Source organism: Pseudoliparis swirei, chromosome 12 (assembly GCF_029220125.1).
Source record: "Pseudoliparis swirei isolate HS2019 ecotype Mariana Trench chromosome 12, NWPU_hadal_v1, whole genome shotgun sequence".
Classification (NCBI taxonomy): domain Eukaryota; kingdom Metazoa; phylum Chordata; class Actinopteri; order Perciformes; family Liparidae; genus Pseudoliparis; species Pseudoliparis swirei.
In genome coordinates this window covers 3,206,976-3,229,004 of record NC_079399.1, presented here as the reverse complement: position 1 = coordinate 3,229,004, position 22,029 = coordinate 3,206,976, and the positions used below count along the sequence as shown (strand labels likewise).

At 45.8% G+C, this 22,029-nt stretch overlaps 2 protein-coding genes across 2 annotated transcripts; both read left to right on the top strand.

Moving 5' to 3' along the window:
- The first annotated feature begins 12,610 nt into the window (after nucleotides 1–12,610).
- On the top strand, nucleotides 12,611–14,080 carry zgc:112001 (uncharacterized protein LOC550384 homolog). Its single transcript, XM_056428959.1, has one exon. The coding sequence runs from the start codon at nucleotides 12,867–12,869 to the stop codon at nucleotides 13,791–13,793; it is 927 nt and encodes a 308-aa protein (XP_056284934.1). The 5' UTR covers nucleotides 12,611–12,866; the 3' UTR covers nucleotides 13,794–14,080.
- A 1,034-nt stretch (nucleotides 14,081–15,114) lies between these two features.
- On the top strand, nucleotides 15,115–21,666 carry LOC130203068 (G-protein coupled receptor family C group 6 member A). Its single transcript, XM_056428958.1, has 6 exons — nucleotides 15,115–15,580; nucleotides 16,764–17,055; nucleotides 17,685–18,527; nucleotides 18,650–18,865; nucleotides 20,207–20,324; nucleotides 20,486–21,666. Exons 1-6 carry the CDS (start codon nucleotides 15,357–15,359, stop codon nucleotides 21,562–21,564), a joined length of 2,772 nt encoding a protein of 923 aa, XP_056284933.1. The 5' UTR covers nucleotides 15,115–15,356; the 3' UTR covers nucleotides 21,565–21,666.
- The last annotated feature ends 363 nt before the right edge of the window (nucleotides 21,667–22,029 follow it).

Genomic DNA, 22,029 nt, shown 5'->3' with positions numbered 1-22,029 from the left:
ATATATATATAAACACACATATATATATATATATATATACGAAGATGTGATCCATGAAGATTTAAAAAAAAAAGATTTATTGACAAAGCTGTATATGAATATATTTACTTTCTATCCAGAGAATATATTTGAGGGGTCACTCAATAATGCTACTCAGATCAAATTGTATGTGACTGCATAGATTTTTTTTAAACCCATTATCTCCTAAACTATGGCTGTTCTGTATGTGAAGAAAAAAATGCCAAAATATTGAAGTGTAAAGTTGTGCAATGGGCAGAATGTTCCAAGACTATTGAGTTTGTGTATATTTGTTCGGTCCAATAGAGAAATTAATGTTTTTTTATGGGCTTTCTTGTGAAAAGATGGACTCACTGTCACAGAATAGCTCCCAAACAAAAGAAACCTCACGCATTCAGGGCAAAACCAGAAAGTATAATTTTAGATGATAATTCTGGTTCACTACAACTTCAACATCAGAACTATTAACGCTGTGGTCATCAATCATTGTTGAGATCTGGAACCTATGTATGAAGATGAACTGTTTCCAACAGCTTTACAGATGTGCAGCCAAAGCATCCTCATCCCCCCCTGGTGGCCGACTGTGGTACAGCGCATAACATCCCGCCCGCCTCCATGCTAGTGGATTGATTTACACGTTTAAAAAAAGATGGTTTCTGTCATTTTTACGTCGTTCACATCACGCTGATGTATGTTCACGTGTTTCCTGATAAGTTTGAATTTGTTATTTGGTGCTGTTAAAAAAAGGCGGCGTGGCATCATGATTGACAGCTGCTGAGTGCGGAGCTGGAGGTTTGGGGGGATTGGGAATTTTTCAAAAGGAAACACGTAGATCTGTATCGACAGACTAACTGTATAGTACATATATATATTTATAAAATCTCCAGTCACTGGCCGTGTTGCTAGGTAGCTTAGCATCAGCTTCACAGACGGGGAGGTTAGCCGGTCATATTCTGGATCGGCGGCCGACACTCGGCTGACGTTTCTGCGTCCTTTTGATCACACCTGTGTTTTTATTTTAATACATAGTATTTTCTTTAGGTATTTTTACAGTTTGACAAGAAATAAATCCTTTGAAAGTAAGGAAGGATAAAATAAATTAAGCATACGTCTGGCCATAAGGAGCAATTTTATATAAAGTAACTTTTTAAGCAAGTAAATAAGTAAAAATAACGAGAAGAAGAAGATCACACCTGTGTTTATTGAAATATTAATCTCGTCGGTGTGTCTTGCTAGCCGAGCAGCTACCGCGGTGCTAACGTAGCAGCTAGCTCGGCTCACGCTAACGAAGATCGAAGCTCGGCTCTCAACTTTGGGGGGCGGGACCTCGAAAACCAAAAGCTGGAGACGGGGCGTAATCAGGATGCTTTGGCTTCACCACCATGAACCAACACGTCAACAACAACAAGTCTCTACCGCAATGTCTCCAAGTTGTAATAAACCAGAATGTCCCCTGACGCACTCTGTTCATGCTGGGGGAAGTAGCTACACGGCATTGTTCAGTATACCTTTAAAATATATCTCTCTCCTTTTGCCTGCCAAGGTCGTGAGTTACAGGAATACACAACACAGAAATGCACCGGTCATTTCATCTGGAGGAGATATGGGTTTTCATAAAGGGTTTAAATATGTATTAATTAACCTATTTAATGACTTAATTTGAGTTCATTGTCCCGGGAAAAAGTTTCTATGAAACAACCACGACGTTGTTTGCTCGTCTGGTGTTGCATGTTTCCTCCCAGGCGGTAAAGTCCAGTGTAAACATCCTTATTGTCATTTCTCACGTTTTTTTTTGGGGTGGTATTTCCGATATGACTGCGTGTGTGTGTACAGTGTGTTTTATTTTGATTTATTTTACCCCAATTGGAATAAGTGTGACGGTGGAAGAGGGGCGCAGCAGCAGCAGCTCCACTGTGTTGCTGCACAATGCTGTATAAATATGTTTGTGTGGTCAAATTTGTTGTTTTTTTGCTACTAAGATATAAAAAAAAAAAATTTACAAAAATCCTGAGACAAGCCGTGTGATGTCGGAGCGTTCCCCCTCGATGACTGCTGCGGTTGGGTTATGTGGGGATGGAAAAACAACCAAAAAATAAATAAAATAAAGGTTAGAAATCAAAAAGAAGTAGTCATCATCAACATGAGAGCCACAGGGAGTGCATAATATAAACATATTCATATATAAATATATACATATAATATATACATAGATAATATATATTATATGTATATATATATTTATATATTACATATTTATATCTATATATTTATATCTATATATATATTGATATATATAGTATATATAAATATAATTAATATATATAAATATCTAATATATACACTACCGTTCAAAAGTTTGGGGTCACTTAGAAATGTCTTTATTTTTCAAAGAAAAGCACTGTTTTTTCAATAAAGATAACATTAATCAAAAATACACACTATACATTGTTAATGTGGTAAATGACTATTCTAGGTGGAAACGTCTGGTTTCTAATGAAATATCTCCATAGGTGTATAGAGGCCCATTTCCAGCAACGATCACTCCAGTGTTCTAATGGTACATTGTGTTTGCTAATCGCCTTAGAAGACTAATATCTGATTATAAAACCCTTGTGCAATTATGTTAGCACAGCTGAAAACAGTTATGCTGGTGATATAAGCTATACAACTGGCCTTCCTTTGAGCTTGAAGTTTGAAGAACAAAATGAATACTTCAAATATTAATCATTATTTCTAACCTTGTCAATGTCTTGACTATATTTTCTATTCAATTTTCAATTCATTTGATAAATAAAAGTGAGTTTTCATGGAAGACACGAAATTGTCTGGATGACCCCAAACTTTTGAACGGTAGTGTACATATAATATATATACATATGTATATGTATATTTATATATATATATTAATATATTATATATTTATATATATATTATATGTATATATATATTTATATATATATATTCATATACAAGACTGTCTCAGAAAATTAGAATATTGTGATGAAGTTCTTTATTTTCTGTAATGCAATTAAAAAAACAAAAATGTCATGCATTCTGGATTCATTACAAATCAACTGAAATATTGCAAGCCTTTTATTCTGATTTATTGCTGATTATGGCTTACAGCTTAAGAAAACTCAAATATCCTATCTCTAAATATTAGAATATCATGAAAAAGTATACTAGTAGGGTATTAAACAAATCACTTGAATTGTCTAATTAACTCGAAACACCTGCAAGGGTTTCCTGAGCCTTGACAAACACTCAGCTGTTATAAATCTTTTTTTTACTTGGTCTGAGGAAATATTAAAATTTTATGAGATAGGATTTTAGAGTTTTCTTAAGCTGTAAGCCATAATCAGCAATATTAAAAGAATAAAAGGCTTGCAATATTTCAGTTGATTTGTAATGAATCCAGAATGCATGACATTTTTGTTTTTTTAATTGCATTACAGAAAATAAAGAACTTTATCACAATATTCTAATTTTCTGAGACAGTCCTGTATATATTCATATATAATATATTTATATATATATATATTATATTTATATATGTATATATATTTTAAAGAAGATATATATATATATTAATATATATATATATATATATTATTTATATGTTTATTTATATATATATATTAATATATAATATATTTATATATATTATATTATTTATATATATATATATATATATTTTAATGAAAATAAAATGAAAATTACAATAATAGCGATTATAACACATTGTAAATAGATACAATGTATTACTATATAGTATTTTGAATTAGCACACACAATTAGGAAGTAATGAGTGAGTCATTACCGAGAGGAAGAGTTCACGGGCGAGAACTAAACCGTAAAAAAGGATAAAATCACCCCCACACACACACACATACACACACACACACATACACACACACACACACACACACATCGACACACACCTACACACACACAGTGAAAAACAGAGCGCTGAGCCGGAAGGCAAAGCTCTCTCTATTTGCTGGTGAGCGGCCCCCGGAGGAGGGGAGACCACACACCAGGAGGAGCTGGAGAGAAGCCTGGAATACCTGGAAGAGCCCCCCCCCCCCCCCCCCCCAGCAGATCAATCAGATCAATCAATGATCAGCTGACAGCAAGCATTGCTCAACCAGGAGGATCCTCATATTCACTCACTGTTACATCCCCTGAGTCGCTAGTATCACTTTTTAAGAGGAGGAGGAGAAGAAGAAGGAGAAGGAACACTTCTGTTTAATAAATAAGTTTCCCATGGTGTTCCCTCCCCCTCCTCCTCCTGGAGCTGGAGCTCCACCAGATGACTGACAGGTGGAGTAGGAGGAGAGACACCTGACCAACGGAGGGGAAGGAATGGAGGGATGGAAATACATTAATAGCCTCGAGGGAGGAGGAGGGGGGGTGGAGGAGGAGGAGGAGGAGGGAGAGGGGGAGGAGGGGAAGAGACGAGAAGAGAAGAGACGCCATATAATTTAAGTGATGGGAAGATTTCATTCAAGCTGCTGTGATTGGATAAAAACATTTAAAAAATGAAATACAATTCTTCTTCTTCTTCTCCTCTTTCTCCTCCTTCTTCTTCATCTTCTTCTTCTCCTCTTTCTTCTTCTTCTTCATCATCTTCTTCTTCTCCTCTTTCTTCTTCTTCTTCTTCTTCATCATCTTCTTCTTCTCCTCTTTCTTCTTCTTCTTCTTCTTCTTCTTCTTCTTCTTTCTCTTTAACCTTGGATAAAGTTCTTTTATGGTGGCTCCCTCTGACTCTTCTCTTCAATGTAAACCCATCCAGTGAAGTCCATGTAATGTGTGTGTGTGTGTGTGTGTGTGTGTGTGTGTGTGTGTGTGTGTGTGTGTGTGTGTGTGTGTGTGTGTGTGTGTGTGTGTGTGTGTGTGTGTGTGGGAGGAGCTGATGAGGAGGGAGCTGCTTTTAAACCTCATAAGAAACAGTTGATTCTGCTGCGTTAGCAAAATGTAAAGGAGTAGAAATGCTCTCCCTCTCTCTCCTCTTTCTCTCCCTCTCTCCTCTCTCTCTCCCTCTCTCTCTCCTCTTTCTCTCTCCTCTTTCTCTCTCTCTCTCCCTCCCTCTCTCCCACTCTCTCTCCTCTCTCTCTCTCTCTCTCTCTCTCTCTCTCAGTTTGCGCTGTGAGTCAGAGAGACAGGTTGGGTGTGTGTGAGCGGAGCGAGTGCGTGTCTCTTTTCTTTTCTCTCTTTCACAGTTACGTGGGTTAATTTGATGTGGTGTATTGGTTGGGTTTCACCGTAGTTTAAATTGATGTTTGGCCCGGTTCCGCCCCCCCTGCTCACGAGGAGACACGGCATGAAGATCGCCGGTGACTCCTCGTACAGCGTGGAGGACTTGGCCCGAGCAGTCGGGAAGAAAGTCGGGTTCGGTAGAGTAAAGTCCGCCGCCAAAATGAACGGCTCGGTCGTGATCTTCCTGGATCAGGTGGAGAAGGTGAGCCGAGTGGTGGAGGAGGGTCTCGCGGTGGGAGATTTGTTTGTGCAGGTGTTTCCGCTGGAGCAGCCGTCCACCAGAGTACCCAGAGCAGTGGGGGGGAGGCTGTGGTTGGGGTAGGAAGTGATGACGAAAGAAAAAAAGAGGAAGAAAAAGGAAGGAAGAACAAAGAGAATGCTGATGGGAAGCCCATGGAGGTGGTAGGACAGGGGGGTGGAGTCGTAGGGGCGGAGGAAGAAGGTGTAGGTGAGGAGGGGGCTGAGCAGGTGGAGATGGATGAGGAGGAAGCAGGGGGGCAGAAAGAGGCCCCAAAAAGAAAAAGTGACCAGAGCGCCGGCGGCGAAGCCAAAGCCAGCAGGGTGGAGGTGAGGAGGAGGAGTCAGGGGGCGGGGCCGGTGGAGGACAGCAGCGACGAGGAGGGGGCAGATGACAGCAACTCTCCTCTGATTTTAACAAACAGTGAAACCCAAAAGCTATACACAGCTGATGAGATCAGTCTGTTTTTATATCAAACGAAAAAAACAAAAAAGGTAGAGGTCAGGGATCACTTCCCTGACCTCGTGGCCTTCGAACACTCCTGCCGCTACCACATGGCAAAGAAGAAATTGGATAAGCAGGAGGTTTTTAGAATTAGAAAGCTTTTACCTAAAGTGAAGGAGTGCATCCAGCAGGGGGAGGTGGAGAGCTCCAATGTGTGTTTTAATTGATTTGTTGTTTTTAAGTTTTATTTGTTTTTTAAACCCTTTTCTTTTAATGAACACATTCAGAGTCGGAGTTTTAAACGTAAATGGAGCGAGGGACAGTAAGAAGAGAACATCAATTTATGAATTTAACAAGATGAAGGCCAACGATGTTCTCTTCTTACAAGAGACGCACAGCGACAGCACCAACGAGGCGGACTGGAGGAGGGAGTGGGGGGGGGAAGTCCTCCTGAGCCACAACACCAACCTCAGCGGAGGAGTGGGCTTCCTCTTCTCCAGGGCCTTCAGCCCGCGGTCACTGGAGGTCAAACACATCGTGGAGGGGAGGCTGTTCTTTGTGAAAGCACGGTTCGACCTTTTTAATGTTGTTTTAATTAATGTCTATGCTCCAACAACCGGGGCAGAGAGGAAGCTGTTTTTATCCAAAATTAATGATGTTTTAAATGATTGTGCCTCGGAGGATTTTTTATTCTTGGGGGGGGATTTTAACTGCACAGAGGATGATTTTAAAGACAGAAACCACACAGAGCCACATCCAGCTTCACAGCAGGTGCTGAGGAGGCTGGTCCATTCTCACGGCCTGGTGGACGTGTGGAGAAGGATGCATCCGGACTGCCGACAGTACACATGGTCCCACGTTAGGGAGGGAAGGATCTCCTCAGCCAGGTTAGACCGTATTTATGTTTTTAAGCACCATTTTAATATTTTTAAAATGTGCAGCATTGTTCCGGCTGGTTTTACTGATCACTCTTTGGTTTTATGTCATGTTTTTATTAGGAACTTTTTACCTAGGAGCGCATATTGGCATTTTAATACAGTTTTAACTTTCGCTAGGAATTTTAGGGAGGTGTTGCTTTATTTTTGGAGCATTTTAATAATCTTAGGCAGTGGTGGGACCGTGGTAAGATAGAAATTAGGCTCCTTTGTCAGCAGCACACTTTCAATGTCACTAGAGACGTCACCAGATCTATGAAGGACCTGGAGACTGAGATAGTGGACCTAGAAAGTTTGAGCGAGTCCACAGGAGATCGAGGACATATTGAAGTCCTCAAAAGTAAAAAGGCGGCTCTCGCCGACCTGTTCGAAGTTAGAGTACAAGGCGCACTGGTCAGGTCCCGATTCCAGACCATCGCGGAGATGGACACTCCCTCTAGCTTCTTCTTCGGCCTGGAGAAGAGGAGTGGGCAGGGGCGAGTGATCCACTCACTGCTGACGGACGCAGGGCAGCCGGTTGTGGAGCCAAGCCAGATCCGGAAGCGAGCGGTGGGGTTTTACTCCTCCCTTTATGCCAGTGAGTATAGGGAGGAGGAAGAGTCGACGGAGGGGCTCTGTGGGGAGCTGCCTCAGGTCTCCGAGGAGACTAATGAGGAGCTCAACAGACCCATAACCCCCCAAGAGCTGAAAGCTGCCCTGTAGGGAATGCAGGGAGGGCGCGCCCCCGGTATCGACGGCCTCCCCGCTGAATTTTATAAAAAGTACTGGGATGTCCTCGGAGGGGACATCCTAGAAGTCTTCAACGAGAGTCTGGCCTCTGGTTCCATGCTGATGTCCTGCTGGAGGGCAGTGCTGACGCTACTGCCAAAAAAAGGAAACCCGCGGGACATCGGTAACTGGCGCCCTGTGTCTCTGCTTTGTTTTTAATAGACTCCAGTATTTTAAAACTAAGTGGGCTGCCTCCTTTTTATCATGGTGTTTTTAAGTCGTGGGCCCTTTTTAAACACGAAAGGTGCCCACAGTCTAACTCTCTGTTCTGGTTGTTGAGAGAACCATTAATTCACGGGGCAAAACTAGACATTAGCAGCAGCGTCACCCCTGCACTAAAGGGGGCGCTGCTGCGAACAAAGACTCTTTGCCTGCAGCAGTTGGTGGATGCAATGGGGCCGACGCTGAGCGACCCCCCGGCCCTGGGCTCCCTGCTGGGGATGCATTCCGACCGGGTGGCGAGGAGGCTCCTGGAGCTGTGGAGGCAGAGGCTGACCGGGTTGGAGAGGAGCCTCCTCAACGACTACAGCCAGCAGAGAGCAGAGCCGGACCCTGCAGACCCCTTCCCAGACATCTCCCTCAGCCCGGGGCTAGGGGGACTCACCGGCCCCCTGCTAAGAACGAGCCACCCAGAAAACTGCACACTGAACAAGGCAGACAAGAAAACTTTGTATTTTAACCTCGTGAAGAGCATCAACAGGTCCAGACTGTGCAACAGACCGCCCACTGTGTGGTCAGAGAGACTTGGGCATGGAGGCCCTGGCCCGCAGTGGGGGGTCCTATACAAGCCTCCCCTGAAGAAAAGGACCGCTGACCTCCAGTGGCGGATTTTACACGGTGCTGTCGCGTCCAACGCTTTTATTTCGGTAATCAATCCCGCTGTCCTGAGCCAGTGCCCCTTCTGTGACCTCCGGGAGACTATTTACCATGTTTTTAATGAGTGCAAGAGACTTTTGAGTTTCTTCGCTCTTTTAACATTGGTTTTTAGTCTTTTTAATGTAGTTTTTACAGAGAAGGTTTTTATCATGGGAGCTGCCTACAAAAAACCGGAAAAATAAAAGTGGCAGCTCCTACATTTTTTATCAGGCGAAGCAAAAATGGCCATTTATTTAACGAGGAAGTCCCGGGTGGAAAACAGAGAGGGGCAGGAAGCAAGGGCAGTGTGGCTCTGTAACATCAGAGCCACACTCTGGCTGGAGTTCAGGTTTTATAAACACATTGGAGACCTGGATGCTTTTAAATAACGGTGGTGTTTTAAAGGTATTGTGTGTTCTGTGGTGAAGGAGGAGCTGGAGTTTGCACCACTTTTTATTAGGTAGAATATGTTTTATTTGTTTTAAATGGTTTTTGGTTGTGGTGTTTTTTATTTCAAACAACCTGATTTTTTTAAGCACTTTCTTTTTTTAAGAAGCTATGTAAAGGCTGAAAAAATGTGAAATAAAGTGTTTTTCAAAAATCTAAAAAATAAATCTCTCTCTCTCTCTCCCTCTCGCTCCCTCCCTAACCTCTCTCCCTCTCTCCCTCCTCTTTCTCTTTCTCTCTCCCTCTCTCTCTCCTCTCTCTCTCTCTCTCTCTCTCTACTCTGTTTGTATTTGAAATATTAATCTCCTCCTCGTCTTCTCCTCGTCTCACCTTTACTCCTTCTTGTCTCCTCCTTGTCTCCTCGTCTGCTTCTCTTCTCCTTCTCGTCTCCTCCTCGTCTGCTTCTCTTCTCCTTCTCGTCTCCTCCTCTACTCCTCCTCGTCTGCTTCTCTTCTCCTTCTCGTCTCCTTCTCGTCTCCTCCTCTACTCCTCCTCGTCTCGTTCTCTGTGTCTCGTCTCCTCGTGAGTCGTCTCGTTCTCTGTGTCTCGTCTCCTCGTGAGTCGTCTCGTTCTCTGTGTCTCGTCTCCTCGTCTCCTCGTCTCGTTCTCTGTGTCTCGTCTCCTCGTGAGTCGTCTCGTTCTCTGTGTCTCGTCTCCTTGTGAGTCGTCTCGTTCTCTGTGTCTCGTCTCCTAGTGAGTCGTCTCGTTCTCTGTGTCTCGTCTCCTCGTCTCATTCTCTGTGTCTCGTCTCCTCGTGAGTCGTCTCGTTCTCTGTGTCTCGTCTCCTCGTGAGTCGTCTCGTTCTCTGTGTCTCGTCTCCTCGTGAGTCGTCTCGTTCTCTGTGTCTCGTCTCCTCGTGAGTCGTCTCGTTCTCTGTGTCTCGTCTCCTCGTGAGTCGTCTCGTTCTCTGTGTCTCGTCTCCTCGTCTCGTTCTCTGTGTCTCCTCGTGAGTCGTCTCGTTCTCTGTGTCTCGTCTCCTCGTCTCGTTCTCTGTGTCTCGTCTCCTCGTGAGTCGTCTCGTTCTGTGTCTCGTCTCCTCGTGAGTCGTCTCGTTCTCTGTGTCTCGTCTCCTCGTCTCCTCGTCTCGTTCTCTGTGTCTCGTCTCCTCGTCTCCTCGTCTCGTTCTCTGTGTCTCGTCTCCTCGTGAGTCGTCTCGTTCTCTGTGTCTCGTCTCCTCGTGAGTCGTCTCGTTCTCTGTGTCTCGTCTCCTCGTCTCCTCGTCTCGTTCTTTGTGTCTCGTCTCCTCGTGAGTCGTCTCGTTCTCTCTGTGTCTCGTCTCCTTGTGAGTCGTCTCGTTCTCTGTGTCTCATCTCCTCGTGAGTCGTCTCGTTCTCTGTGTCTCGTCTCCTCGTGAGTCGTCTCGTTCTCTGTGTCTCGTCTCCTCGTGAGTCGTCTCGTTCTCTGTGTCTTGTCTCCTCGTGAGTCGCCTGCTTCTGTGTCTTGTCTCCTCGTCTCCTCGCCTCGTTTCTGTGTCTCGCCTCCTCGTGAGTCGCCTGGGTTCTGTGTCTCGCCTCCTCGTGAGTCGCCTCGTTCTCTGTGTCTCGCCTCCTCGTCGCCTCGCTTTCTTTGTGTCTCGTCTCCTCGTGAGTCGTCTCGTTCTCTGTGTCTCGTCTCCTCGTGAGTCGTCTCGTTCTCTGTGTCTCGTCTCCTCGTGAGTCGTCTCGTTCTCTGTGTCTCGTCTCCTCGTGAGTCGTCTCGTTCTCTGTGTCTCGTCTCCTCGTGAGTCGTCTCGTTCTCTGTGTCTTGTCTCCTCGTCTCGCCTCGTTCTCTGTGTCTCGTCTCCTCGTGAGTCGTCTCGTTCTCTGTGTCTCGTCTCCTCGTGAGTCGTCTCGTTCTCTGTGTCTCGTCTCCTCGTCTCCTCGTCTCGTTCTTTGTGTCTCGTCTCCTCGTGAGTCGTCTCGTTCTGTGTCTCGTCTCCTCGTGAGTCGTCTCGTTCTCTGTGTCTCGTCTCCTCGTGAGTCGTCTCGTTCTGTGTCTCGTCTCCTCGTGAGTCGTCTCGTTCTGTGTCTCGCCTCCTCGTGAGTCGTCTCGTTCTCTGTGTCTCGTCTCCTCGTCTCCTCGTCTCTCTGTGTCTCGCCTCCTCGCCTCGTCCTCGTTCTCTGTGTCTCGCCTCCTGGTGAGTCGTCTCGTTCTTTGTGTCTCGTCTCCTCGTGAGTCGTCTCGTTCTCTCTGTGTCTCGTCTCCTCGTGAGTCGTCTCGTTCTCTCTGTGTCTCGTCTCCTCGTGAGTCGTCTCGTTCTCTGTGTCTCGCAGTGCCAACAGAAACTATCAAGATAATAGAAAAGAAGAGTTTTTCGGCCACCTCGTTCATCTGTTTCCAAATCTGAGATTAAAATCAATCCCTTTCATCATGTTTGTTTTGATCTGTACACACACACACACACACACAGAAGATTGATTTCAATCTTCTTCTTTGGGAAAGCAGACAGATGGGTGTGTGTTCGCAGAATGTTTCATTATTTCGTGAGAATGTGGTCAAACGGATGTAATTCACCATGCAGGACACAGATATAAATACACAATATCCTGGTTTTCCTTGTTTTGGGTAATATCTCCAGATGTGGAGATGAGTCCTGATGTCAACATTTCCCCTGTGGGTACCAGACAGGTTGTGATGTGCGTCCTGCTCATCAGGCATCGTGTTCGGACGTCTATAAACACGTCGGGTCCACATGCAGTGAGTCACCACTGCCCCGCTGTGGTCAGAGACCGTTACTGCACCGCTCCCAGGCTGCGTGCGCACCGTACACACGTTATGAGGACAGATACCGTCCCAGAGGAAGAATATTGTGTATATATGTGAATGCACATATGTATATGTATATATATATATATATATATATACATATACATGTATATATGTATGTATATATAGTATGTAGATATATATACACGTACATATGTATACATATATATATACATGTATACATGTCATGTATATACTGTATATATATGTATATATACATATGTGTATTAACATAAATACACAATATTCTTCCTCTGTATATGTATATATGTATATATACATATATATATGCACATATGTACATATATATATCTGTACATGTATAATATATATAGACAATATATACATATATATACATGTATATATAATATATACATGTATATATAATATATACATATATAGATAATATATACATGTATAATGTATATTATTAATATATATTTATATATAGAATATATTTGTATATATATATATTTACTATATTTATATATATATTATATTTATATATATATATTATATATGTATTTAAAATATGTTGTGGGTTAAGAGAGTATATTATTTTGTATTATATATTATATATATATATATTGATATATATTCATATTTATATTTTTAGGAGTGTGTATACATATCCACATATGCATATGTATACATACACATATAAACATATTCATGTATATGTATATATGTGTCTATGTGAATATCTTGAGATTGTACCCACATCAGCTCTAAACATATATAATAAACTACATACGTGTGTGAGTTTGATCAAAACGAATTAAACTACAGTATAATTACATTAAATACATATAAATACATTATTAACACACACATGTTGACACTAATCTAATGTATCCACTTGATATGCAAATAATTCTAAAAATAAAGTAATGTTAGCAAAACTTTTAGTTTCACTTCCGGTTCCATCTATGACGGCGGTATTAACTTTGTCAATAAAGTTGCTGGTGATATGCGCATGCGCATTAGCACAAGACTGCAGAGCCGGAGAGAGTGAATTCCGCAGCTGTCAGGGAGCGCGCAGGAATGTGGGACTGACGTTGGCCACCGGGACCGGGACCGGGAGCCCTGTAGCCTCGCTCTTCCTGCAATGGCTCCGGGGCCGATGAAGGGTCGCGGCGTCGCCCGCTGAGGTCGCCATGGCCGGCTCCCTCGCCGTCGGTGCGGTGGCGGCTCCGAGCTTCGAGGAGCACCGCAAGTCCGGCCCGCTGCTCTTCTACCGGGCCGTGCGGGACCTGAAGCCGGTCTGGATGCTGGAGGACATGCGCACCATGGAGACGTTTTACCGGGAGGAGAACGCCACCCACCGGACGTACACGCCGTCGGAGGCGCTGCTCTACGCGATAGTCCACGACCACCAGGCGTACGCGCGCTACTTGCTCCACCGGCACGCCGACGAGGCGCTCGCCAGGCCCGGGGAGCGCTTCTGCCGCTGCCCGCCGCCCGCCGCCCCGCACCTGGCCATGGCCGTGCGCTACGACCGGCGGTGCATCCTCGGCCTCATCCTGCGGGAGACCCACCGGACGGCCACCGGCGGCGGCGGCGCGCCCTCCTCTTCCTCCGCGGACCGCGCCGCCGGCTGCTTCCACGTGGAGGACGGCCGGACCCCTCTGCACCTGGCCTGCGAGCTGCTGCGACCCGAGGCGGCGGCCATGCTGCTGGGGAGCGGCGCGTCGCCGCACGCGCGGGACCGCGACGGCCTGACGCCGCTGGACGTGGTCCTGGAGACGCTCGGCGCGCGCGGCCAGGAAGGGGCGGGCGCGCGCGGCCGGCGGCAGTGCCTGGACAACCTGCTCCTGTTCATGCGCACCGCGCGCTTCAAGATGAAGGCGGAGCTGAGCCGCGAGCCGCAGCGCTGGCGCGAGCTGCTGGGGGGGGACACCTACGCGTACCTGGCGGGCCGCGGGCCGGCGCCGCTGGCCCTGGCCGCCATGCAGACCGTCCTGCGGCAGCTGAGCCCCGCCACCTTCCCGGACAGCCTGCGCGAGCTGCCCATCCCCTCCGCCCTCAAGCCCGCGGGCCTGCTGCCCGGGAGCCCGGCGGGGGGGGGCGGGGCCCCGGTGTGACCTGCGATGCATGCGCGGCACTATTTATGCATCGTGTGTGTGTGTGTGTGTGTGTGTGTGTGTGTGTGTGTGTGTGTGTGTGTGTGTGTGTGTGTGTGTGTGTGTGTGTGTGTGTGTGTGTGTGTGTGTGTGTGTGTGTGTGTGTCTCATGCTCACCTGTTACCTACTCACACACACAGTGGATCACAACAGAGGGTTTTATGATTTTGGTTTTAATGAAACGTAACGTTGGGGATCTTATAGATCATGTGACTGGTTATTTATAAATAAACAGGACTCCGAGTGTTGATGTAATGTTGTGTTTCTTGACTCCGTGAACAACAATAAACACACTTTGTTGACACAAACAAAAAGAAAGAAAACAAACAATACATAATATTGCATTCAGAATGCATTGTACAGCGTTGTAGAGTGACGAAGCATCATAGGACTTAATAATTGCATCATATTGTAAAACTATAATACGATATATAAAGTACACAAACATTGTTATATTGATATACTTTATACTTAGAGTATCTTACATGCTTCTAATTCTAAAGATGCAGTGCTATAAGCAGATTATAATGTAATATATGCATATTTGAGTACGTTTATAACGTGTTACACACAGACCTGACACAGGTATACGACCTGTTGTTAGTCAGAATACAGAAGCAGCTGGATGTGTTCCCCTGCTCCAGGTCCAGAGGGCCTGCCCTCCTCATTGCCTGTCTAAAAAGTCTCTGCAGACCTCCAGCAGAATGCAGCTCTGTGAAGGCCCCCTGCACGTGCAATGCCGTATCCTGCCAGCAGAGGGCAGCGTCGGCCCAGGTTTTAGTCACAGAGGTCCCTCGCGCTCATGTTGTGATCCTGCAGAAAGACTCAGCTGTGTGTTGGATACTATTGTGACTACAGCTTCAGGACAAATCATAAAGATGTTTTAAATTCATTAATACGTTTAGATGTGGGCAATTATAAAGTTTAATCTGATGAATAAAGTCAAATATACAACCTCAAGTGAACCTTCACATGTTGCTCTAATTAAGACTCATTGGTTGTGTCCCTGGCCCCGCCCACATTCAATCAGACTGAGAGACAACCACTCAAAAAACATTACAGTCATAAAAAAACTACATATTCACCATAAGAGAGAAAGAGAATAGAAACGAGAGATATAAACTATTTTCTTTATTAATTGATTGACTGAATCTCTCCACCAATCAGGGCTCAGCAGAACCCTGGACCCCATGAGGATCCACCGACACCCTCCTTATTCCATCACTCATTCCTTCAAAAAAGAAGGAGGAGGAGGAGGAGGAGGAGGAGGAAAGAAAAGAAGAAGGAAGGAGAAGAAGAAGAAAAAAGAAGGAGGAGGAAGAGGAGGAGGAGGAGGGGGGGTGACACTTGATTGCACGAGACATTCTTGTCAGTTCTCGCATCTAAACAGGTTTTCTGTGACGTCATCGCGTCTCGCACCACCACAACAAAAGTCCACATGAGAGGACGGTGCTCCTCCACAGGAGCGGGGCTGTTGTTGTTCTTCTTGTTGTTGCTGTTGTTGTTGTTTCTTGGCCTTTAAGGATGCCGACGCGTGGTCCACCGGACAGCAGCTTCTTCTCCTCCTTCTTCTCCTTCTGGGCCCTGGTGGTCCTCATCCCGGAGCGCGTGCACGCCTGTGACTTCCTTCAGCCGGCGTGCGGCGCGCGGGCTCCCGGGGACGTGGTGCTGGGCATCCTGCTGCCGAGCCACCGGACTGTGAAGGCTCTGGAGGAGCGGGTCCGCCCCGAGAGCTTCAACTGCTCCGAGTGAGTACCAAGTGTGTGTGTGTGTGTGTGTGTGTGTGTGTGTGTGTGTGTGTGTGTGTGTGTGTGTGTGTGTGTGTGTGTGTGTGTGTGTGTGTGTGTGTGTGTGTGAGGAGTTTGGGTTAAAGTAAAAAATAAAAATAAAATAAAAGTGTATTTCGTCAATATTATTATTTCCTCTTGTGTCATACCACTTTTTTTTAATCCCCCTAAAAAAGTTTCTGCATTTCATAAAAATATATTATAGTATAAAAAAAGAAATGCACAATCTGAATAGTGCATGTCTAATATATTTGAGTATCTAATATTAAAAAATAGGAATAATTAAAAAAAGTATGTCTTTCATTTTAAGTGTTGTAGTAAAAAATTTAACAAATATTTATCTCGCTCAATATTATTATTTTTCTCTTTTGTCATACCACATTTTTCTGATCCCTCTAAAAAAAGTTTTTGCATTTCTTAAAGCTTTATTATAGTATAAAAAAGAAATGCTCGATCTGAAAAGTGTCTAATATATTTGACGTAATAAAAATAGGAAGAATAAAATAGCAACAAAAAAAGAAACGAGGAAATGTGTGTCAATGGGCATAACCGACTAAGGTTAATTTGAACCATTTTGTGAAGGTGTAATCGTTAAACAGTGTAATAAATAAAAAAATTCACTCATTGCTATGGTCCTAATATTTTTTAAATGAACGTAAAGACTTGGATTTTTGCTTTTAAAAGGAATATCTCAAGGAAGTCCAACTGATTCAGCTAAAAATAGGTTAAAGATAAAAATGCATACCTCTTGAAGTATCACTATTACACAATGTTTTACCATGATGTTGCCGTAAATCCACAAAACCAGCCTGAAAATGAAGTAAAACATAAAACATTGTGAGATGGAGCTGCACGGTCAAGGCCGTCTGATGCTCCGCTCTGATTGGCCAGTCCGCATCCGAGGGGCGGGACTTATGTCTGTGGGTGTGGTCTTTTTCCATCTTTCTTCAGTTCTGTGATCCTGAAGACCCTCAATAGATATTCCTCTTCTTCCGCATGTCCACCTGGTCTCCTGAAGACTTCCTCTAGGAACTCAAACACCACTAACCCCCCCCCCCCCCCCCCACCAAAAAGTCTGAAAGATAATTTAAACGCTTTTCCTTTCCCCTCCCCGGTCTCCATTTTTCTTTTATTCTTCTTCCAGTTTTGACCTGGAGTCATTTCTCAATTCGTTGGCGATCATCCATGAGATCGAGGTCATCAACGCAGCCGGCTTCCTCCCGGGGGTTCGTCTGGGCTATCTGATGTGCGACACGTGCTCCTCCACCAGCAAGGCGCTGCAGAGCGTGGGCCACCTGCTCGAGGTCAACGGCTCGCTCAACGTCATGTGCGACTACACCGACTTCCGGCCGAGGGTCAAGATCATTCTGGGGGCTCTCTACTCCGAGGTGTCCATCGCCGTGGCCAAACTGCTCAATGTGTACATGGTGCCTCTGGTAAGTCCCACATGACTCTGATTGGGAAAGAGTTACAATGAGATGAGAATGACTCACTTCCTGGTGCAACACAGGCGTCCTTTAGTTGTGTTCCTCATCCAAGTCTTGGTGAGACCTCAAACGAGCATAAGTCAGAGTACAGTTATAAGTTTGTAGTATTTATAGTGTTACTAATCTCCAGTGAGGGTCCGTTTCACACCAGAAAGGTTAGTTCCGGTTTCACGTGGCACATATATGTGTGTTAGCGCCCTTTAAGAACTATTCGGGACATACCGACGTCCTGACGTCATGACGTCATCACGGCTCGTTCTGCTTTGTCTCTTTCTCACGATGTTTCCTGGAATTGTTCCAAAAGTCCAATCCCCAAGAAAACGGCCCACTAGAATGAACCGAACCACGGCTCAATTGGATCAGGATCCCCCCTCCCGCCCATTTCTTTTGGTTTAGTCCGGGATTGGCGGGATGTTGCAAGCCTGTGATTTTGGTCCTGCTCAAACTGAGAAGTCGAAAATACACTTACTGTTGTAAAATTGGACATTTTCTTCGTGGTAATTTGGGGATTCAGAAGACCTTAATGTCATTCAAATAATTATAAATAATCGTATTATTTTTATCATCTTTTTTCTCAGCTGAGCAGCACTTCGTCGGCGCTGGACCTGAGCAACAAGCTGCGCTACCCGGTGGTGGTACGCACCATTCCCAGTGACAAGCACCAGACCAAAGCGGTGGCCGCCATCATGCGTCACTTCGGCTGGAACTGGGTGGGCGTCGTGTACAGCGACGACGAGTACGGCAGCGAGGCGTTCCAAAGCTTCCTCGGGGAGGCCGAGGCGACCGGCGCCTGCCTGGCCTACCAGGAGGTGGTGCCCAGCTACCTCGACCATTCGCTCAGCGCGCAACGCATGAAGCAGGTCGCCGACAAGATCCGCTCCTCCGACGTCCAGGCGGTGCTGCTGATCATCAAGGCCGAGCTGGTGGAGATCCTCTTTCTGGAAATGATCCGGACCAAGACTTCGAGGATCTGGATCGCCACCGACGCCTGGTCCAAGAGCCGGACCATCGCCCAGATGGAAGGCATCAACGGGGTCGGGGACATCCTGGGCTTCACGTTCATGACGAAAAAGATCGAAGCGTTCGACGGCTACCTGATGAATCTGACGGTGACCCCGGGAGGGTCCAACCGCTTCATCGAAGAATACAAGAACATCCGGTTCAACTGCAGCTCCGAGTGTTTCTACAGCAACCCTCCGTCTTACTGTCCCTCGCCCAAACTCCTGAGGATGAAATCTGCCAACGCCTGCACCGTCTCGGATCCCCAAGAGCAAAACGACGACTATCTGGTAACGGCCCTGGACACGAGCGTGGCCTTCCTGCACAAGGTGGCCTTGCGGGCCACGGCACACGCCCTCAAAGAGCTCCTAGAGTGCAACGAGACGTCGTGCTCGGGGGAAATTAATTTCCCTCCGTGGAAGGTGAGAATGGATCAACTTCAGATTCAAAATTGCGTAGCTACGTTCTTATCCTCGTAGAATCCTTGTGGATAACAGTATAAAAAGGACCCGGTTTAAATGCCATTCTCCTCGTTGCTTTGCAGCTTCTCAAAGTACTGAAGACAGTGAAGTTTAAGTATGAGAACTACAACTTCAGCTTTGACAGAAATGGCGATTCCGAAGGCTTTTATGATCTCGTCCTGTGGAAAGCGGACGGACGGCTCAGGAGGTGTGAAAAGATCGGGAGGTACCACGTCGTCGAACAAGAAATAGAGGTCGACATGAAAGACGTCGTCTGGTTTTTGACAGCCAATGCCACGGTAAGACGACGGCGTACTCGCAACGTGTCCCCACAGGTGTGACGGCCTTGATAGTCGATGTGGTCAGGTTGTGCTTTAACCGAAATGCTGCAAGACCCGACTTGCAGCATTTATCGCGACATTAGACTTTGTGTGTTTAGACTCCTCTTGTGAAAGAATTCATAGGAAACTAGAATGGGCACTCGGTAGAGCGCATACCTTCGCATATCACAAGATTGGGCATTGAATTATGAACATGTTGGCATTAGTTGCATGCCAATTGGATATAAATTGTAATGTATGGTAAAAAGAAGAGTTTGACCTTTTCATGACCTTGACCTTGACCTTTGACCCGATCAATCCCAAAGTCTAATCAAATGGTCCCCGGATAATAACCAATCATCCCACCAAATTTCATGCGATTCAAGAAGATGTTGACCTTTTTCATGACCTTGACCTTGACCTTTGACCCGATCAATCCCAAAATCTAATCAAATGGTCCCCGGATAATAACCAATCATCCCATCAAATTTCATGCGATTCGGTTTAAAACTTTTTTTGTAATGCGAATAACACGCATACAAATAAATAAATACACGGCGATCAAAACATTACCTAAAAGGAAATCCATATTTTCTTTGCAAAGAAGAGGATGTGTTGAATGCTGGGACACCAAACGCGTCCATGTTTATTGACGTGGTCTGCGTGAGCAAGCCGTTCAAAGGGAAGGGGAGGGGCTTAAGGACGCGGCATGTTAAACTGCTTTTCACACCACGAAACGGGGTTATGAGACTTCAAAGGGATTAATCGTGCTTCGAGAAACTACACCAGGCTGGTTGGACCCTCCCTCTGAAGTTCATCAACCTGTTCTCATTCCTGTGTGACTGTGTGTGTGTGTGTGTGTGTGTGTGTGGTGTCTTGACACTGACGCATATAGGTGTCAAGACACTAATTCCAATGCAAACACACCAGTGCTTATATTGCACGATAATCCACAGAACATCAACATCTGGTGGCGTTTTATTTTTAAAAGACACCATCGGATATTGACGTAATACACGTGTCGTCGCTCTATATTACAATTCAATTCAGTTTATTTGTACAGCCCAATTTCACAAATTACAAATTTGTCTCAGAGTGCTTTACAATCTGTACACATAGACATCCCTGACCTTTGACCTCACATCGGATCAGGAACAACTCCCAAATAACCCTTCACGGGGAAAAAAGGGAAGAAACCTTCAGGAGAGAACAGAGGAGGATCCCTCTCCAGGATGGACAGAACAATAGATGTCATGTGACCAGAAGGATGGATGACGAACAACTGATGGTGCTCCCGTTCTCTCGTTCGCTCGACCCCAGGTCCCTCGGTCCAGATGCTCGGAGCCCTGCGCCCCCGGCTCGGTGAAGAAGATCCTGAACGTCTACTGCTGTTACAACTGCACGCTTTGTCCGGAGGGTACCTTTTCAGACGACTGGGGTATGACTCATCTTTTACCTTCAAGATAGACACCAACTTGAGATACCTGGGTCCCTTTGCAGGTGGCTTGTTTGTGGCTGTGTCCATCGGGTATTTCCTTTCAACGTAAATCACTAGCTGCTTTTATTTCTATCCAAATAATCGACCGTCTTCTCTCCCAGATCTTCATACCTGCCAAGCATGCCCCAATGGAACCTGGTCTCTCAAGGGTTGGGATCGGTGCACGCCCAGATCCGAGTCCTACCTGCGATGGACGGACACCCATCCCATCATCATGGTGTCGGCCGCTGCCTTCGGCATCTTGCTCCTGTTGGTCACCTTCGGCCTCTTCCTGGGATACCGGGATTCCCAGCCGATGAAGAGAGCCGAGGTGAGACTGTCTTGCGTCATGATGGCCGGTCTGTCGGTGAGCTTCGCCAGCGTGATCTGCTTCATGGGCAAGCCCAGTGTGCACCTCTGCCGGGCCCGCCAGGTGATGTACGCCATGGGCTTCACCCTCTGCGTGTCCTGCGTCCTCGTCAAGGCCTTGCGCACCTTCCTGGCCTTCCTTCCCTTCGGCCAGTTGACGTCCAGGCGGCTGCACAAACTCTACAAGCCGACGGTGATCGTCATCGTCCTAACCGCCCTCCAGGGGATCATCTGTATCCTCTGGCTCGTCTTCGATTCCCCGGATATCGATCCCACGCCGCCGCCCCCTCAAAGCATGACCAAACTGATCCAGTGCAGCGAAGGTCCCACCTACATAGGCTTCGGCATCATGTTGGTCTACATAGCTCTGCTGGCAATGATGGGCTTCCTCTTGGCCATCAAAGGCCGGAAAGTCCCGCAGGAGTTCAGCGAAACGGGCTACACCATCTTCAGCATGCTGATGTACTTGTTCGTGTGGGTGTGTTTCATCCCCGTCTACATCACCAACAACGAGCACGCCTCCCCGGTGCAGGCTTCGGCCATCCTGGTGTCCACTTACGGCATCATCTTCTGCCATTTCTTGCCCAAGTGCTACGAAGCACTCTGCGGGTCGAAGACGGAAACGCTGCAGAGGGTTCTGAGGAGGTGGGAGGTCGTCTCCGATCCGAAACCGGAATCGGCCATGCACAGGCCTTCCGTATCGAGCATAACGCCTATCGTGAAAAGCGAGGTCGTCCCTGTAGATTCGGAGGTGTTCATAATGCCGATGATGAATGGAAAGTTGCGTTGCTCTAGACTAAAGCTGAGGAGGTGTCGGAGTATATCCATCTAAAAGTGGTTTATAAGGACATTTGATATGTACTGTAGAGATATTTTACGATCCAATTACCAATATTTTGTGCTGTAAATCCAAATAAAAAATGTTGCTTTACAAGCTGTTTTATTCTTCAATGTACAGACAACCAAAGAGCCCTTGTGTGTATTTTATTGTATCAAGAGTAATATAAAAATTAAAAATATTTTTAAAGCCTAAGTGAATAGTTTTCATAATTTTCCGTTACCCAAAGTCTTCATCTTTAACAGATCAACAAGAGGTTGACGTGCCCTGGTGGTGCTTTACTGTTCCAGGTGCTGGTGAGACAGTGAAATACAGTCCAGGAAGTTCCATATACAGTATATGTATAAGTACACATGTACATGTAAAGGTGCGTTCACACCAAAAGCTAAACTATTTTTCGCGTGGCCCAAAACGAGTGAGTTTACTCGCTCGACCGTTCGCCGTGTTCAAGCCATGAGC